The sequence below is a fragment of the Vulpes lagopus genome, chromosome 7 (assembly GCF_018345385.1).
Source record: "Vulpes lagopus strain Blue_001 chromosome 7, ASM1834538v1, whole genome shotgun sequence".
Classification (NCBI taxonomy): domain Eukaryota; kingdom Metazoa; phylum Chordata; class Mammalia; order Carnivora; family Canidae; genus Vulpes; species Vulpes lagopus.
In genome coordinates this window covers 5,899,781-5,914,385 of record NC_054830.1, presented here as the reverse complement: position 1 = coordinate 5,914,385, position 14,605 = coordinate 5,899,781, and the positions used below count along the sequence as shown (strand labels likewise).

General features: G+C 48.4%; 1 protein-coding gene across 1 annotated transcript in view; it reads left to right on the top strand.

The window, feature by feature from the left end:
* Window positions 1-14,605, top strand: part of ARHGEF18 (Rho/Rac guanine nucleotide exchange factor 18) — a 65,416-nt gene that overhangs the window by 36,352 nt on the left and 14,459 nt on the right. The window contains 4 exon segments of the mRNA XM_041760596.1: window positions 10,555-10,693; window positions 11,806-11,918; window positions 12,077-12,217; window positions 13,960-14,210. Coding sequence (XP_041616530.1) covers window positions 10,555-10,693; window positions 11,806-11,918; window positions 12,077-12,217; window positions 13,960-14,210 — 644 coding nt within the window.

Genomic DNA, 14,605 nt, shown 5'->3' with positions numbered 1-14,605 from the left:
GAACTCTTCATGAACCAAGCCCCAGTTCCTGAAGATTGTATCCTTTATTGCCTGTGAAACATTTTTTTTTTTCTGTGAAACATTTTTTAATGTTACATGTTTCATTTCAGTCTGGTCCACTTTAAGCTCATGTTTGAGAAAAGTGAGAGTTCAGGTTGCGGTTCATTTTTATTCTTAGACATGTAGGCGTTCTTGTCCTTTCTATTTTTTTTTTTTTAAGATTTTATTTATTTATTCATGAGAGACACACAGAGAGAGGCAGAGACACAGGCAGAGGGAGAAGCAGGCTCCCTGCCGGGAGCCCAATGGGGGACTCGATCCCAGGACTCCGATCCCAGGACTCCGGGATCATGCCCTGAGCTGAAGGCAGACGCTCAACTGTTGAGCCACCAGGTGCCCTGTCTTTTCTATTTTTAACTTCCAGAACTATCCATAGAATAGTAATACAGAATATTTTGCAGTGTCATAATTGACAGGTGTATCACTCGACAGCATAACTCACGTGTCCCTCACCACCCTGCCTGGTATTCGTGCAAAAAATACATAAATGCTGTTAACATGATTCTTTTTTGCTGTATGGAAGGGATTTTTTTGAACCCAGATCTTAGGATCACTCACTATTAAACATTATTTCTCCATTTACGAGACCATTTTTACCAGGAGCAATTAATTAACTGTGGATGGCAGCATTATGGATTATTTCTACTTTTATGCTTTTTTGTGATTTTTAAGTTTTCTACACATATAGTCAAGAAGATAAGCACTTTTTTTTTTAATGGCGTTTGCTAGGTTTGACGTAATTTGGTAATAGAAGGCTTGTGAATGATTTTTATTGGGTAATAGGTTTAGGAAGAGAATTCTTTATAGCTCACACTTAACTTCTAAGCCCCAAGATGCTTCTTCCCCCCCCACCCCCACACACACACCCTGCTGCCCTTGTCCCCTGAGGCACAGGGTTAAGGTTTTTTTGTTGTGTTTTGTTTCTTTGTCTTCTGTGGTTTTATTCTTCTTTTTACCATCTTGGCTTGTGTAACGCCAAAATGAAGCAGGGCAGAGAAATCGATGAGTTGTCTTGGCATCGATTTAGTCTATTCTCAGGTGGCTGAAAAGCCAGGAACTGTGAACTGAAGACTTCATTTTGTCTCAGATTTTCTTAATTGTCTCTCGAACACTCGCCTGAAGCGCGTGCTTGCTAGAACTCTCCAGAGACAGGTGGCAATCTCAGCCTGAAAGGAAAGTCTTCACTGAGACAAAGAATGGGGGCAGGGACAGGGACACAGGACCTCAGTAAATATGAGAAAAGTAGCAATTATTTTGAAGCCAAGCTTTTGAAACTGCTGCGCAGCTGGGGAAGGCCGTTCCTGCCTAAAGCTGCCACTTGGCTGGCCCCTTTGTGTGGCCCTTTGCAGAAAATTGGGAGGAGACTTCTGTGCCAGGGCCCAGCTGCCTTCAAAAGATGTTCCCAGTTGCTTCCCCATCGAGCAGCTGGAGGAATCTGCCACTGAGAATATAAAATCTTGCCAGAAAGTCGCTATTTTTAGAAATAAGCATGCTTCTAGATTGTAAAGGACAATTGAAAACCAATTAAGGTGGTCGCTGGGTGTATCACATTGGGCTTCCTCGATAAATGACTTTCAGGGGGTTTGTAACTATGAAGTCTTGTTAATGAACTTTCCTTGTGAGCCCTTAGGCTTCCTACCAGAACTAATGGGTTGTGCTTATGTATCAGGGAAAAGTGTGTGGCCTGCAGGACCTACGAGAGGCCAGGGTCCTGCTGGGAGTAAAACTATCCTGGAAGTTAGCCCCTCTGCACCTGAACTTCACAGTGTGGGGTCCAATGTTCATGTCAAGTATGGGAATACCTCGTTGTATTGCACTTTGCTGATACAGCGTTTTTTAACAAATTGAAGAGTTGTGGCAAGCCTGCATCAAACAAGTCTGTCCAACCCATTTTTCCTCCCTCTGTGTCTCTCACATGTTGATAATTCTCACACTACCTTAAGCTTTTTCATTATTCATTTGTCATGGTGATCTGTGATCATGACTCTGAAAGCTCTGGTGATGGTTAGCTTTTTTTAACAATATAGTGTGTGAGTTTTTTTGTTTGTTTAAGATTGATGTTTAGGTGATCCCTGCGTGGCGCAGCGGTTTGGCGCCTGCCTTTGCCCCAGGGAGTGATCCTGGAGACCCGGGATCGAGTCCCACATCGGGCTCCCAGTGCATGGAGCCTGCTTCTCCCTCTGCCTATGTCTCTGCCTCTCTCTCTGTGACTATCATTCATAAATAAATAAATAAATAAGTTTAGAGAGAGCGCCCCAGGTGCATAAGATTGATTGATTGATGTTCAGAGAGAGCGCCCCAGGTGTGTGTGAGGGGCAGAGGGAGAGAGAGAGAGAGAGAGAGAGAGAGAGAGAGAAGAATCCCAAGTGGATTCCATCCTGAGCATGGAGCCCTACACGGGACTTGATCCCGCAACCTGGAGATCATGACCTGAGCCAAAATCAAGGGTCTGGGGATCCCTGGGTGGCACAGCGGTTTGGCGCCTGCCTTTGGCCCAGGGCGCGATCCTGGAGACCCGGGATCGAATCCCACATCGGGCTCCCGGTGCATGGAGCCTGCTTCTCCCTCCGCCTGTGTCTCTGCCTCTCTCTCTCTCTCTCTCTCTGTGACTATCATAAATAAATTTAAAAAAAAAATCAAGGGTCTGATGCTTAACCGACTGAGCTACCCAGGTGCCCTGACAATAAAGTGTTTTGTTTTTTTTTTTTAAGATTTATTTATTTATTTATTTATTCATTCATTCATTCATGAGAGACAGAGACAGAGACAGAGAGAGGCAGAGACATAGGGGCAGAGGGAGAAGCAGGCTCCCTGTAGGGAGCCCAATGGGGTACTCGATCCCAGGACCGCAGAATCATGACCCAAGCTAAAGGCAGACACTCCACCACTGAGCCACCCAGGTGCCCTGACAAAACAGGTTTTAAAGAATAATCAGGAGAACACGCTGCTGTCTGTGTTGCTGAGAACAGCCTGTGTTTTTTCCCTCTGGGCAAAGAACTTTTTCCATTTTTCTCTGCTTGCTTCTTATTTTTGTCCCTACCCCTTGCCTGGGTCCCCTTGTAGAAATGGCTCTGTGGCATACAGTCTCTGCAGCAGGCCCGGTGCACGCCAATCGATGGCCCCTCGCAGCAGTGTGCAGACAGTGCTAATTAGGCTCTGAAGCAGCTTTCATGGCCACGCAGACAGTGCTAGGCAGCCGTGTGCCGAGCTCCACGCCGTGGCCCGGATCCCAGCACCCCACCACTGCCCATCTGTCCCGCCACGGCTGTCTGGTCTCGGCAAGCCTGATAACAGGATGGATGCATGTTCCTGTCTCTCTCAGAGCCCAGGGCAGAAGGACAAACTCACGCTGTGTTCTGCAGAAAAATGGCTCTATCTCAAGGAGCTTATTGGTTTGTTTGATAGCTTTACAGAGATGCAACTCATATACCATATGATTCCCACATTTAAGTGTACAATTCATTGGCTTTTGGTAGAGCTGCAGTCCCCACGATCAACATTAGAACCCCCAAGAGAAACCTTATACCCATTAGCAGTCACCCTTCATTCTCCCCCAAGTCCTACACAACTGTTAATCTATCTACCTTCTATCTCTGTGCATTTGCTGGTTCTGCATATTTCCTGGAGACGGACTCCTACAACATATGATCTTTTGTGTCTGACCTCCTTCACTCGGTGTATTTTCCAGATCCATCCACATTCTATCATGAATCAGTGCTCCATTCCTTTTACTGCTGAATAATATTCCACTGTATGAATGGACCACGTTGTGTTTATCCCTCCATCAGTTGATGGACACTGGAGTCATTTCCACTTTGGGCTGTTGTGAATGATGCTACTATGAACATTTATGACAAATATTTGTGTGGCTATACCTTATCGCTTCACTTGGGCATATACCCAGAAATGGAATGACTGGAGTGTAGGGTAAGCTCTGTGTTTAGTTGTTTGAAGAACCACCAGTTTTTCAAAGTGCTACACCACTGTGCATTTCTACCAGCAATCCCATAATTTCCATGTGTCTAGATGTAAGAAAACTGCTGCCAAGGGATGTTTGAGGGTCTCCAGGATTTGTTCTAGCCGGTATGGTAAGCCATGCAGGTATGGAAATGACTGCCAGGAGAAAAGTTTGTACTGACAGTCCCCCTACCTCACCCCTTACAGTCACAGAGGGCCACAGGGAGCTGCCCCAGGGTCAGTCAGGAGCCAGAGGGCATGAAGGGAAAGCGTGGGCAAGAACCTTTACTTTTTTTTTTTAAAAGATTTATTTATTTATTCATGATAGAGGGGGAGGGGCAGAGAAACGGGAGGAGGGAGAAGCAGGCTCCATGCCGGGAGCCCGATGAGGGACTCGATCCTAGGACCCAGGATCGCGCCCTGGGCCAAAGGCAAGCACCAAACCGCTGAGCCACCCGGGGATCCCCTTTACTGTGGTTTCTATGAGGAGGAATGGATAGGGCAGAGTAAACAGGCTTAGGACTGACCAGTTTGAAAAATTTCAGCAGGCTCTGGGTCTTAGGGGTGGTCTCTAGTGGTCTGGTGCCTGCCCCTGGGGTGATCAGGGCAGGACAGTGGTCCTGAATGCGAGAGCCCCACAGAGGAGGGGTTCAGAGTGTGGGCTCTGGATTGGTGGGTTTGTGTATGAAAAGTGTTCTTGCAGGGTGCCTCAGTGGTTCATTCGGTTAAGTGTCTGCCTTTGGCTCAGGTCATGATCCCAAAGTCCTGGGATCAAGTCCCATGTTGGGCTCCCTGCTCTGCAGGGAGTCTGCTTCTCCTTCTGCCCCTACCCCTGCTCTTGCTCTTGCTCTCAAATAAATAAGTAAATAAAATTTAAAAAAAACAAAGAGTGCTCTTGCAAGCGAGTCGTGGACTAGCTCTAGGAATCCACTGGCCCTAAGAAGGGCCATATGTCAGATCATCAAAAATACAGACTAAGAAGACATGGTTGAAAACGGCTGGTCTGTGGCAGAGTCACCAGCTTGTGTCCCGATCGGGCAGTTATTTCCGTGGCTGCACATAATACAGAAAGATTCAATTAGTGATTGTCCAACCCATTTAAAAGTCTCAAGTAGTGGGGTACCTGGGTGGCTCAGTGTTTGAGCATCTGCCTTCAGTTCAGGGTGTGATCCTGGGGTCCTGGGATCAAGCCCCGCATTGGGCTCCCCACAGGGAGCCTGCTTCTCCCTCTGCCTGTGTCTGCCTCTCTCTCTTTTTCTCTCATGAATAAATAAATTAAATCTTTAAAAATAAAAATAAAAGTCTCAAATAGTTTGAGAGGGGCAGTGGTAGTTAGACCCTCCAGGGGAAAAGTGATTTATCCCAGTTGGGCCATATTGCTGCCAATGTACAGCATTATGTTTTCCTGTAATAAGTCCCCCCCCAACTCGGATACTTTTTAGGCATAGGTGTGTAATATAAGTCATAAAGAAATACAAAGAGTATCAGTGTTCCAAAGAAATACCATATGCATTTGAGCAAACAAGGGTGTTCTAAAATATCACAATAATTTCTCGTCCGACAACTTTCTTGTATGCCGGCAGTTTTCCCTTACTCACAGATTCCGTATTTGCAGGCTCACCTACTCGCTAAAATTTATTTGTAACCCCCAAAGCCATGCCTGTAGGGCCTTCACAGTTGTGTGCAGGCATGTACAGTGAAAAATATGAGTCACCTAACATGCGTGTTGCAGGCTGAGACAGAACAAGGTGACCCCCTGCCTTCCAACTTGCACTGTAAACAAGTGTCCTTTTTGCAGTGTGGTTAATGCCATGCTCTTTTATTTTTATGCTCTCTGTTGCTGATCTGGCTGCTTCCCGTGGCCTCCAAGCATTGTGCTGAAGTACTGTCTGGCTTTACTAAGTGCAAGAAGGCTGTGATGCCTCGGATGGAGAAAATCCATGTGTTAGATAGGCTCCATTCAGGCATGAATTGTAGTCCTAGTGACCGTGAGCTCAGCAGTAATAAATCAATAGTATATATTAAATAAGGTGTCTTTCAAGAGAAACACGCATAAAACATGGTTACGTATTGATGGGTTGATGGAAGTGTAGACAGGCACTCCCAGGAGCCCAACTTTGCATCTCCCCTGTGAGCAGTGATTCAGTACCACTTCTTCAGTACCCACTGCAACTTTATAGAACATCGGTACAGTGACATTGAGTGGCTCAATGGTTGAGCATCTGCCTTTGGCTCAGGTCGTGATCCCGGGGTCCTGGGATCGAGTTCTGCATTGGGCTCCACAGAGGGAGAATGAATGAATAAATAAAATATTTAAAATTAAAAAAAAAAAAAACCATTGGTACAGTGAATAATGAGAATCAGTTGCAACATTTTGTTTTGACATCATTTAAGATTCACAAGAAGTTGCAAAAATAGCACAGAGGGTCCCAGATACCCTTGGTGGAGCATTTCTCAGTGATAATAAACTAACCAATAACCAATGGTAATCCCCAGTCAAAGCTAGGACACTGACATTGGTAGAATATTGTTAACTCAGGGACAGACACTGTTTGGGTTTTGCCAGTTGTTACATTGCATTCTCTAGTGGGGGGAAGGGAGTATATAGTTCTATTAAAAAAATTTTCTGGGGATGCCTGGGTGGCTCAGCGGTTTGGCACCTGCCTTCGGCCCAGGGTGTAATCCTGGAGTCCCGGGATGGAGTCCCACATCGGGCTTCCTGCATGGAGCCTGCTTCTCCTCTGTGTCTCTCTCTCTCTCTCTGTGTCTCTCATGAATAATTAATTAATTAATTAATTTTTTCTTAAGATTTTTATTTATTTGAGAGAGAGGAAGCACACGAGCTGGGGGAAGGGCAGAGGGACAAGCAGACTCTCTGAAGAGCAGTGAGCCCAAGGCGGAGCTCGATCCCAGGACCCTGAGATCATGACCTGAGCTGAGGTCAGATGCTTAACCGACTAAGCCACCCCGGCGCCCCTGGTTCTATGAAATGCTATCCTCAGTATATATAAATCTGAGTAGCCAACACCAGAGTCCAGATGCAGAACTATTCCCAAAGAAACAATGTTTTCTTTTTTTCAGAGTACAGTCCAGTGGCATTAGGTGTATTCACATCGGTGTACCACCATCCCCACCATTTGTCTCTAGAACTTTCCATCTCCCCAGATGGAGACTGTCCCAGAAAACTCTGACACTCCCCACCTGCTCCCTGGTCCTTGGTTCCCACCATCTACTCTCTGTCCCTGTGGATGGGACTCCTAGGGGGAGGGACCTCATCTAAGTGGATATATACAGTATTTGTCCTTTTGTGTCTGGGTTATTTTGCTTAGCACAATATCCTCAAGGTTTGTCCACGTGGTAGCAGGCGTCAGGATTTCCTTCTTTTGTATAGCTGAATAAGATGCCATAAAACAATGATTTCTTGCCCTATTTCATGGCAGGCATTGTCCTCCATTCTACTGGGGGAACACACAATGATCAGAATAAGTAAATTACGGCATATATTAGAGGGGAGCCAGCTTATCATTCATTCATTCTTTCTTTTTTTTTTTTAAGATTTTATTTATTCATGAGAGACAGAGAGAGGCAGAGACACAGGCAGAGGGAGAAGCGGGCTCCATGCAGGGAGCCCAACATGGGACTCGATCCCCGGTCTCTAGGATCACTCTCTGGGCTGAAGGCGGCGCTAAACTGCTGCTATCATTCATTCTTTCTGCTGAAATTCTGTCCCTTGTGCCCCCCTTCGAGTGCAGTGGCACCTGGTGTCCCTTAATCATGACCCTTAGACATGAGTACCTCAAAGTATCTTCTCAAGGATCAAGGGAAGATTTAAGACACCATAGATTTAGTGTGCCCTATCATTTATTAAAATTCTTTGGGAATGGTGATTCCCAAGGGATGTTGATGGTGGCATTTTCTCCTGTGGACTGTGTGATTAAAGCAGAACCCGTCGGACTTCAGGCAAGATCTTGGGTCATAGGAAACAGTCTGTCAGCCAGGTAAAGGATTCATTTTAGAGGTTGTTTCATATTTGTACATTCAGGTCATAATTGCCTAGGTGGGGTTTAAATTGGTGTAGAAATGCCAGGAAATGCCTACCCTGGACCATGGAAGCCTCAACTTATGACTTTCACCTTTATGAATGGGTGTTCATCTCTGAATGATACCCTCATCACCTTTGTCTCTGTGATCATAGTAATTGTTAGCCACTTACTGATGCCAGGACCTTTGAAGTCACTGACCAGGTATCACCATCGCCACATCACATGGAGCCATGCTAATGAATGGCTGTGGATATGTGCTCTGTGTGGCATATGGTGTCACACTGCTTAGTGGTTAAGTCTCAGTTGATAAGCTTTGTTCATTACTCCTTGACCAGAAATTTCCTTTCTGACACATACCCACCTGCACATTTGCGATCACCCTGAATTTCCCACTTAAATTTTTTTTAGGGGATCCCTGGGTGGCTTAGAGGTTTAACACCTGCCTTCAGCCCAGGGTGTGGTCCTGGAGTCCCAGGATCAAGTCCCACATCAGGCTCCCTGCATGGAGCCTGCTTTTCCAAACTCTGCTTGTGTCATCTTTATCTCTCTCTCTCTCTCTCTCTCTCTCTCTCTCTCTCTCATGAACAGATAAATAAAATCTTCAAAAAAAATTTTTTTTAAGATTTTATTTATTTATTTGAGAGAGCAAACAGAGGGAGAGGGAGAAGCAGACTCCCCACTGAGCAGGGAGCCCAATTCAGGGCTTGTTACCAGGACCCTGGGATCAAGACCAGAGCTGAAGGCAGATACTTAACCTACTGAGCCACCCAGGCACCACCTGAATTTCCACCTAAATTCATACTCTCAGAATATTGAATCCCACTCTTCAGAAAAGCCCTTGAGATAAGTACATTTTCCTCTACTGCTGGTCACTAACTCACCCCAGGGGTCATGGTCTGTGTGCCACTACTTTACCTGTGTGATAGAAACCCATGGGTGGGTGCGTTAGGGACCCAGGAGCCAGGGGGGAAAGGCTAGTGGACAGATTTCTTCCTAACGCTGAAATCCTTGCCTGGCATAGCGCTTTTGACCCCAAGAATGGATGAGCCCAGGAGCCCATCTCAGCCAGACTCGATTTGTCAAATTGGAGAGGGTGATAGTTTGATTCTTCTGAGTTCCATCTTTCCTGTCAGTGGGAAAGGTGATCAGAGAGTACAGGCTATCCCGGTTCTTACCTTAATGAGCACAGGAGTGTCAAGAACCCATTGGAGCCCCCATTGTGTGCTAGGCTGGTTTACAATCCTTGTGTAAGAAAGGATCGGGGGACACCTGGGTGGCTCAGCAGTTGGGTGCCTGCCTTCGGCCCGGGACGTGATCCTGGAGTCCCAGGATCAAGTCCCACATCCGGCTCCCTTCATGGAGCCTGCTTCTCCCTCTGTCTGTGTCTCTACCTCTCTCTCTGTGTGTGTGTCTCATGAATAAATAAATAAAATCTGAAAGAAAGAAAGAAAGAAAGAAAGAAAGAAAGAAAGAAAGAAAGAAAGAAAGAAAGAAAGAAAGAAGAAAGAAAGAAAGAAGAAGGAAGGAAGGAAAGAAGGAAGGAAGAAAAGGAAAAGGAAGGATCAGCACCTCTTATTTACTGTGGGGCTCAAATTTTGTTAGGGTGCTTATGATCAGGGGCTTGCATGGCTTCACACCATGTCGTGGGGTCTCTAGGTCCCAGAGTCATCCTGATATCTGACCTCAGGTTCATTATAGCCACGTGGGGCCGCCTCAGTGGCTCAGTTGGTTAGACATCTGCCTTCAGCGCAGGTCGTGGTCTTGGGGTCCCGGGATCCAGCCCCACATCAGGCTCCGTGCTCAGTGGGGAGTCTGCTTCTCCCTCTCCCTCTGCCCCTCTCTTGCTCTCTCTCCTTCTCTCCCTAATAAAGAAAAAAAAAATCTATATATTAAAAAAAAAGTCACGCATGTGTGTGATGTCGGCACGAGCCGCACCAAGCGCACAGCTCCCTATTTAGTGATCTTAGATTATTTACAGTGAATCTAAACTACTCTCTGCTTTTTTACCCCCTGCCAAGGTGGGAGGGGTGTCGGGATTTTTTTTGCCGTTATTTTACCAAAGGAGAAGATACTGTGCGATTTCCAACTAAATGGTCACAGTGGGGACCAATTTCCTGCCCTCTAGACCCGCTGTCTCAGCCAATACAGGAGGAGAAGACGCAGCTTTACATTTCTAGAAGGATCACATGGAGGTATAAAAACGGCACAGCCCGGCCTCGCACGGCGCTGGGTCTCGGAGCCCCGACCGTGAACATGGGGAACACGCATTCCAAAAGCAGTGACAGAGACAGCGCGCTCCACGGCCGCCCCGAGCTGTCTTTCTACAGCTCTTTTCCTCGGAAATGGAGCGAGAATGTCTTTCTAGATAACGAGCTGCTGACCTCCAAGATTCTCTCCGTGCTGCGGCCGCAGTCGGATCGGGGCTTCCGGCCGGGCCACCTGCGCTACCCTGCCCACTTTCTCAGCACCAACTCTGTGTTTGCCTCTGTCGCAGCGTCCCTGAAGGAGCACCCGAGGGCCACCCTCGTGTCCGATGGCAGCTCCGCCCTGTCCAGGAATGTCGGCATGACGGTCTCACAGAAGGGGGGGCCACAGCCAGCACCCAGCCCGGCGGGAACGGGGACACAGCTTGGGTAAGTGGGGGTCCCGTCCCTGTGCCAGGTGCCAGTGAAGGGAGGGAGGGAGGCAGGGCACCAGGATGCGGCGTTCCACCTGGAGGGACCCCCGTGGACGGGCTCCCCGAAAGGAGACCCTCGGGTCCGTGTGGATCTGCACGTTGGCCCCCCTAGCCACGCGGTGAAATTCCTATTAACACTTGCTTTGGAGATTCAGTCTTCTTCTTGATGGAAACCCCATGTGTTCTGAGTGTACATGGCCATTCGGAGCCAGTTTGTTTCGTGTTCTCGAAGGGCCCTTGGACAGGGTTCCTGTGCGTGCTCGAGATGATGCTAGAAGTCCCGCTGAGGTGGCCATGGAGGTAGCATCCATTATTTATGGCTTAACCTCTGTCCTCTGAGGACTCGGAGGTTGTTCTCTTAATCCTTTGCACGGCAGGATTCAGGTAGAAAACCCAATGCTAACAAATGTCATTGTGGTGATACTCCTATGGGTTGGTGGGGAACGGAGCTGATTATCTTTGTCCGCTAAGAAGGGGTACCCCTTCCACCCTCGACGGAGTGTGGCTATGTCCACCTAACTCTTGCTAGAAAGAATTCCAGGGGCCCCGGGGGCTTTGGTGGCCATTAAAGGAAGAAAAGCATTTAACACCCCCCTTAGAATGCACCTGGTCTTTGGACTGAAGTTCATTATGCTGCAGGAAGTCTTGATGTGATATGAATAGATCATCTCCTATTTTTTTTTAGATTTTATTTATTTATTTATTTATTTATTTATTTATTTATTTATTTATTTATGAGAGACACAGAGGGAGAGAGAGAGGCAGAGACACAGGCAGAGAGAGGGAGAAGCAGGTTCCATGCAGGGAGCCTGACATGGGACTCGATCCTAGGTCTCCAGGATCACCCTGGGCTGAAGGCAGCACTAAACCATTAAGCCACCCGGGCTGCCCTCATCTCCTAATTTTTATAGATGATCTGTGACAGAGTTTATATTGAAATCCAGAAAGTTCTCAGATAGATTTGCCTTCATGTGTGCACGCGCGCACGTGTGTTTAACTCCATGTTTTAGAATATGTGTGTGTTTAATTCCATTTTTTAGAATAATTGTTTTTATGATTTTTGTTTAGACCAGTCACAGGAGAAATGGATGAAGCCGACTCTGTGTTTTTAAAATTTAAGCAGGCAGCCGATGACTCTCTCTCACTTACATCTTCGAATGCCGAGCCCATTTTTGTAGAAGGTACAATCTTGATTCTTTCACGGACGTCATGCCATGTCCACCTGCATTGGGAAGGGCTGGGATCCATATCAGTGTGTCCATGGGACGCAGGCTGGGGGGGCAGCCCAGAGCCAACAAGGTCCTGGCCCCCAAGCAGCAGCCTCTTACTCTTCCCTCAGACCCCTGCACAGCCTCACTAAGGAGTGAGATCGAGTCAGACGCCCGTGAGTTTGAGGCCGAGTCCTGGAGCCTTTCCGTGGATGCAGCGTACGCAAAGAAACAAAAGAGAGAGGTGGTCAAGAGGCAGGATGTGCTCTATGGTAAGAAGTTCTGCGCTGTCACACTGACCTTCCACTTAACTTCTTTTCCTCCCTTGTTTTGATGGCTGACACCTAGGAGTCCTCCCCTCTGGGACACTGTGGCCCACACCACCTGCTCTCCCAGGGCAGCCCTGCCTTCCTAGTCAGGGAAAAGGTCACCCGGGAGGGCTTTGTGAGAACCATCCCTGAGGATGAAAGTGGCCAAATGCCCAGTCCCTACTCATCCTGACCCTGCTGGTAACTCTTGAGAGACAAGACCTCCCCGGGCCCATCCCCACCATCCCTGGTGACCACAGACAGGCTGGGGTGGCTGTGACTGGAGGTTTGGGAGGTATGTGACATTGCACTGGCTCCAGGGTGGACACCCCTTCCTGCTGGTTGTTGGGGAACCTGGCTGTGGCCATTGCTTTTGAACAGAACCCCATCCCAAGGCCAGGTGTCATGTTGGATGCCCCATGTAGGTCCCCCCTAGGCCTCTGGACCCTCCCTATAAGCAGGATGATGAAGGCCCCAGACACCCGCACTAGAATCTGAGACCTTTCTCTCCCTAAAGCCTGACTTGTTCTCATGATTCTCCCTCCATGGGAATCATCCCCAAGACTCAAGTGTTGTGTCGCCCAAGGAGGTATTCTGTGTCCCTTACTGGTGTTCCATGAGGAGGTTCTGGCATAGGTGTGTCTTGGCTTTCTGCCATGTGCAGTTGGTTGGTGACAGTGGTGTCCACTGGCCCCCCATGTCCCTCCACACTCCACACCCTCACCTTTCTGCCCAGGCCAATGTAGCTTGGGGTGTGGGCAGGAGGAGAGTCCTGTAAATGCTTCACCTCAGGGCTCCAGACCACAGGCAGAGATCCTGTAGGGAGGGACAGAGAAGACTGGTCTGGATGTTTCCATCCAGGAAGCCCTTTGCCACATTGTCTCACCCTCTGGGTAAACACAGACTGCATCCAGCCCCCATGGCTGGCAGCCGTGGGCCGGCTCTGTTGACCTTTGTTTGGTCTCTAACAACTTCCAGGCCTTGATTTGAACAACAGATAAACTCCCAACACGAAACCTGGTATTTCTCTGCCTTTTACCAGAGAATTAAATTCTTCACTTAAACTCTGCTTTTTCTTGGGTTATGGTGTAGGTCTGGTCACTGGCATATCCAGGTGTGTGAGTTTCACATCCCAAGGAATGGCGTTCACCAGAACATTCTTCTTTATTTATTTATTTATTTTTTTTTTAGATTTTATTTATTTATTTGAGAGAGACAGAGCATGAGTGTGGAGAGGGAGAAGCAGACTCCTCGTTGAGCAGGGAGCCTGACATGAGGCTCGATCCCAGGGCCCCATGATCACAATCTGAGCCAAAATCAGCACTTAACTGACATCAGAACAGTCTTCCTGCTTAACGCAGCCTTGAAACGTCTTCGGTCCTGAAATCCTCCTATGAATCGGAGGCCCCAGCACACAGCCTGAGTCCTCTCTTTCTTGATGTCACTCCAGCAAGGGCTGCTTCCTTACACTGCAGCACTGGGTGGGGGGCGGGATGGGAGTCCCCCACACTGGCCCCCCCCACCCACACACACACCCTGCTGGGCAGTGAGACCTCCAGGGGAAGGGCCTCAGTGGAGACCTGGGAGAAGGCAGCCAGGCACCTGGAGGCAGGTGGTTCACACGAGTGCCATTGTGGGATGTGGGAGGAGCAAAGCCAGGGTGCCCGGCCTAGAGTGGTTAAGTCCTTTTGTCCATGTCCCTGCAGAGCTGGTGCAGACGGAGGCGCACCACGTACGGACACTCAAGATCATGCTGAAGGTCTACTCCAGGGCCCTGCAGGAGGAGTTGCAGTTCAGCAGCAAGGCCATCAGCCGCCTCTTCCCATGTGTGGACGAGCTGCTCGACATACACAGCCACTTCCTCTCTCGGCTGAAGGAGCGACGCCAGGAGTCCCTGGAGGAGGGCAGCGACCGCAACTACGTCATCCAGAAAATCGGGGACCTCCTGGTGCAGCAGGTGGGCACACCAGGACAGGCACAGGGCCTGGATGAGCCCCTGCCTCATCTCTGTTCCAGCCAGCAGTCCAAAGAACGCGGCCTCTGTTTATTGAGAGCCTGCAGAAGACAGTGGTCCTGGGCCTTTACAGGTGTGCACGCGGCTGCTGGAGACAGAGAGGCCTAAGTGCCAAACGCACTTGTGTAGACAGCGTCCGTCCACTGATGCATTCTGGGCTTTTCTTTGGTCACCCGGCTGGGTTTTTTTTGTTTTGTGTTTTTCTGGTTTTGACCTCCATGTTTTGGGCTGTTAGAGGCAGTTCTGTGGTAAAGGGTGCCAACCCCAAATTGAGTTCTGAGTTGACCTCTGAGCCCAGGCCAAGGTGGACAGAGGGGACGTGTACCTCCTTGTCTGGC